Source organism: Plectropomus leopardus, unplaced genomic scaffold, assembly GCF_008729295.1.
Source record: "Plectropomus leopardus isolate mb unplaced genomic scaffold, YSFRI_Pleo_2.0 unplaced_scaffold16167, whole genome shotgun sequence".
In the NCBI taxonomy this organism is placed as follows: Eukaryota; Metazoa; Chordata; class Actinopteri; order Perciformes; family Serranidae; genus Plectropomus; species Plectropomus leopardus.
In genome coordinates this window covers 1-3,072 of record NW_024617352.1, presented here as the reverse complement: position 1 = coordinate 3,072, position 3,072 = coordinate 1, and the positions used below count along the sequence as shown (strand labels likewise).

Genomic DNA, 3,072 nt, shown 5'->3' with positions numbered 1-3,072 from the left:
CTCTCCCCCCGTCTCTAAATCCGTCTATTTCAGGTCCCCAGCGTCCCCCTGGATGGTCTTTTTGATGCGGAGCAGCATCGTGGTCAGCCACTGGTCCAGACGAGACACCGAGTCGAACTCCTTCACGGCCTCCGTGAACGCCTCGCTGTTCTGCTCCTCGTGAGCGTCTAGGAGTTTCTGCAGCAACACAACATGAAACTTCACTAACGTCATGGGACACGTGAGCGTCAAGACAATGTTTCGAAGAAACTAGAGCAATATCTTTAAAAAATGTTTAAAAAAAAAATATGGGAAAAAGGCAACCAGAAAGAAATGTTCCACAAACTGCAAGAAATTAGTAGATTTAGAAAATTATTAAAAAGGGAAAAAGAAAAAAAGCTAGGAAAACTTTATTTATGATCATAACTGCATATTTAAAATTATGTTAAAGAATAATTTTAAATTTTGAATGCTTTCTCCAAGTATTTTAATTGTTTGTTTTTTGTTTCACTTTCTTTTTTATTGTTTAAATACTTTCTCAAATTTCTTGCTATTTTTTTGGTTATTTCTTCTTTCACTTTTTCTGCAGCATTACAACATGAAACTTTACTAACATTTACTAACATCATGAGATATATGAGCACCAAGACAATGTTTTTTGAGCAATATCTTTAAAAAGAAATGAAAAAAACATGGAAAAAGGCAATGAGCAACTTGGCAAGAAATGTTTGACAAATTGCAAGAAATTAGTTGATTTATTTAGAATTATGTTTTTTAAACTAGGGAAAAATCTACTTTTGCACAATGTGTGATTTTGTCATGATATTTGCATTTTTTTACTTCGTAGCTTTTTTACTTTCAGTAGCACTAGAAACATGACTTGATTTAATATTCCTGCATTATGTGAAAAAAATGACATAATGAAATTCTTTATATTTAAATCATTAAAATCATATTTTAATTATGAGTTTTTCATGTTTACTTTTACAATAGAATAAAAACGGGAGAAAAGAGATAAAAAAAGGTACCTTTAAGAGTTTGAGCTCTCTGGAGTCTGAGAAGGCTGGAAACATCTCCTCATACTTCTCTATGGCCAACTGCAACACAAACATCAGTTCATCAGCACGTCTAAGTGTGTGTGTGTGTGTGTGTGTGTGTGTGTGTGCGCGTGTGTGCAGGTGTGTCACCTTGGCGTTCAGTTCGTCCACTATGAAGTGACACAGTGACGCCTTGAAGAAATACTCTTTAGCGTTGTACTTCAACAGAGGATTGTCCATGGTGCTCATAGCAACCTGAAACATTTGTACCATTAAAATATTTTCAGCCAAGATTTCCCTGACCACCTAAACATTTTTGGTAAAAAAATAAATAAAACAAAATAAAATAAAATAAAAGCTGCATTTCAATTGATTAGCATCAGTCACTAAATTCATGGCAAACCAATTGTTTGTCGTCCTGCAGTAACAACGAGACAGCATTGTATTTGCGTTAAACTGTGTCTCTTTAATACTATAGTTTTACAATGTCAAGCACTTAACAACTATAAAAAAAATCATATTATATAAACCTTAACTATTCATCTAAATACAACAACATCATAAAGTACAGCTCTGGACACAACAGAAAAAAATACTAGAAAAAAGAGAAAGTTTTACTTTTTTAAAATTTGCAGCTGATATTTATTCTATTTTACATAAATATAATTATTATCATTATTGGTTTATTGATACTGATTTGACATTGTTGTCTATTTGTTTTTCTTTTTGTGAACCTCAGGAGGACCGTCCAAATGAAGAATGAGGAATTTACTTTGGGGCCGGCATGTCGGGTGATTAGTTAATAAACGCTGTTGGTCTGTACTCGGCTGTTACCTGCTCGTAGATTTCAATAGCTTTCTGGTACTGCTCCAGCTGAGCGCTGTAGTGTCCCACCTTCAGAAGACATTTGTTGGCTGAGCTGAAACAAACACAAAGAAAATTCACGAGTTAACAATAATTTGTCTCTGACTGTTGTTTCCACCGTTATGTTCGCCGTCTGACAGTATGAAGAGAGACGTCGTCCGGGCCGAGCTCATTTAGATGATGGACGATGTGTTTCAGCTCTGCAAAGGTCTTCGGGTCTCGCTGTGATAAATCTGTACGAGCGTGAGTGAGCGTCTTTCACTGACCAGCTCATCGTATCGTTACAGCGCCGCACCTTCAACCGTGACTCACTGCACCAGCGTTCATTTATGCACCGTCACTGTGAGAATTTGCAGCTACAGAGTGAAAATACGTGATTATGTTTTGTCACACGGGGCGACAAAATGATGTACAGAATAATCATTATTTGACCTCATCATATTGTGCCTCTTATTATGCAGTGCTTTCACTTGTTTTTTCTTTTCTGTCTTTTGCGTAGCTGGATGAGTCACGTGATGAGCAGTGTTGCTGTTTGGATAACTGCTTCCGGAAAAATTAATTGAAAATCTGAATAAAAAGAGTTAAAACTAAAAAAAATGAAAGCTCTTCTTAATTTTAAAACACACTTTTTAAAAATAAACGTCTATATTATATTTATGACTCTGAGTCCATTTTTTTCCCTTTTCTTGACACTTCTTTCCTCCTTTTTCACTGTATTTATTTTTTATGCACCAAGAAACCAAAGAAAATCCCTCATACACGGAAACCTTCTTAGCAATAAATCTGATTCTGCAAATCATTTTCTCAGTTATTCAAATTATTTTTTGTTTTCAAAACTTCAGGAAATATTAAAGAAGAACACCGTTTCCCAGAGTCCATGGGGACATAATCAGTTTTTTTTTGTCTCAGTGATGGTCCAGCAGCCCAATTTATTACAAAATATTACTGTAAGTAAAGAAAAATCAGAAAATTCAAATAAAATATTTGGCATTTTTGAATAGCTGCAGAGTTTTGGTTTGTTGGTCGACTGATTGAATAATGGGTTAATCGTGTGTGTTAGTTTCGGCACGCGTACCTGTTCGATTCCTCTCCCTTGTAGTAGTCTGCTGCCTGCTCATAGTGGGCAATGGCCTGAAAACAAAACCAGTCAGCACAGAAATCCATCAGTGATATTCAGCATAAACATAATGCA

The 3,072-nt window shown here is 35.5% G+C and overlaps 1 protein-coding gene across 1 annotated transcript; it reads right to left on the bottom strand.

The window, feature by feature from the left end:
- Nucleotides 1–6: 6 nt before the first annotated feature.
- Nucleotides 7–3,011, bottom strand: LOC121964581 (beta-soluble NSF attachment protein-like; the record flags this gene model as incomplete). Its single annotated transcript, XM_042514785.1, has 5 exons — nt 7–177; nt 1,008–1,076; nt 1,167–1,271; nt 1,851–1,935; nt 2,956–3,011. Coding segments are annotated over 5 exons (468 nt in total), but the record flags the coding sequence as incomplete, so codon positions are not given.
- Nucleotides 3,012–3,072: the final 61 nt, after the last annotated feature.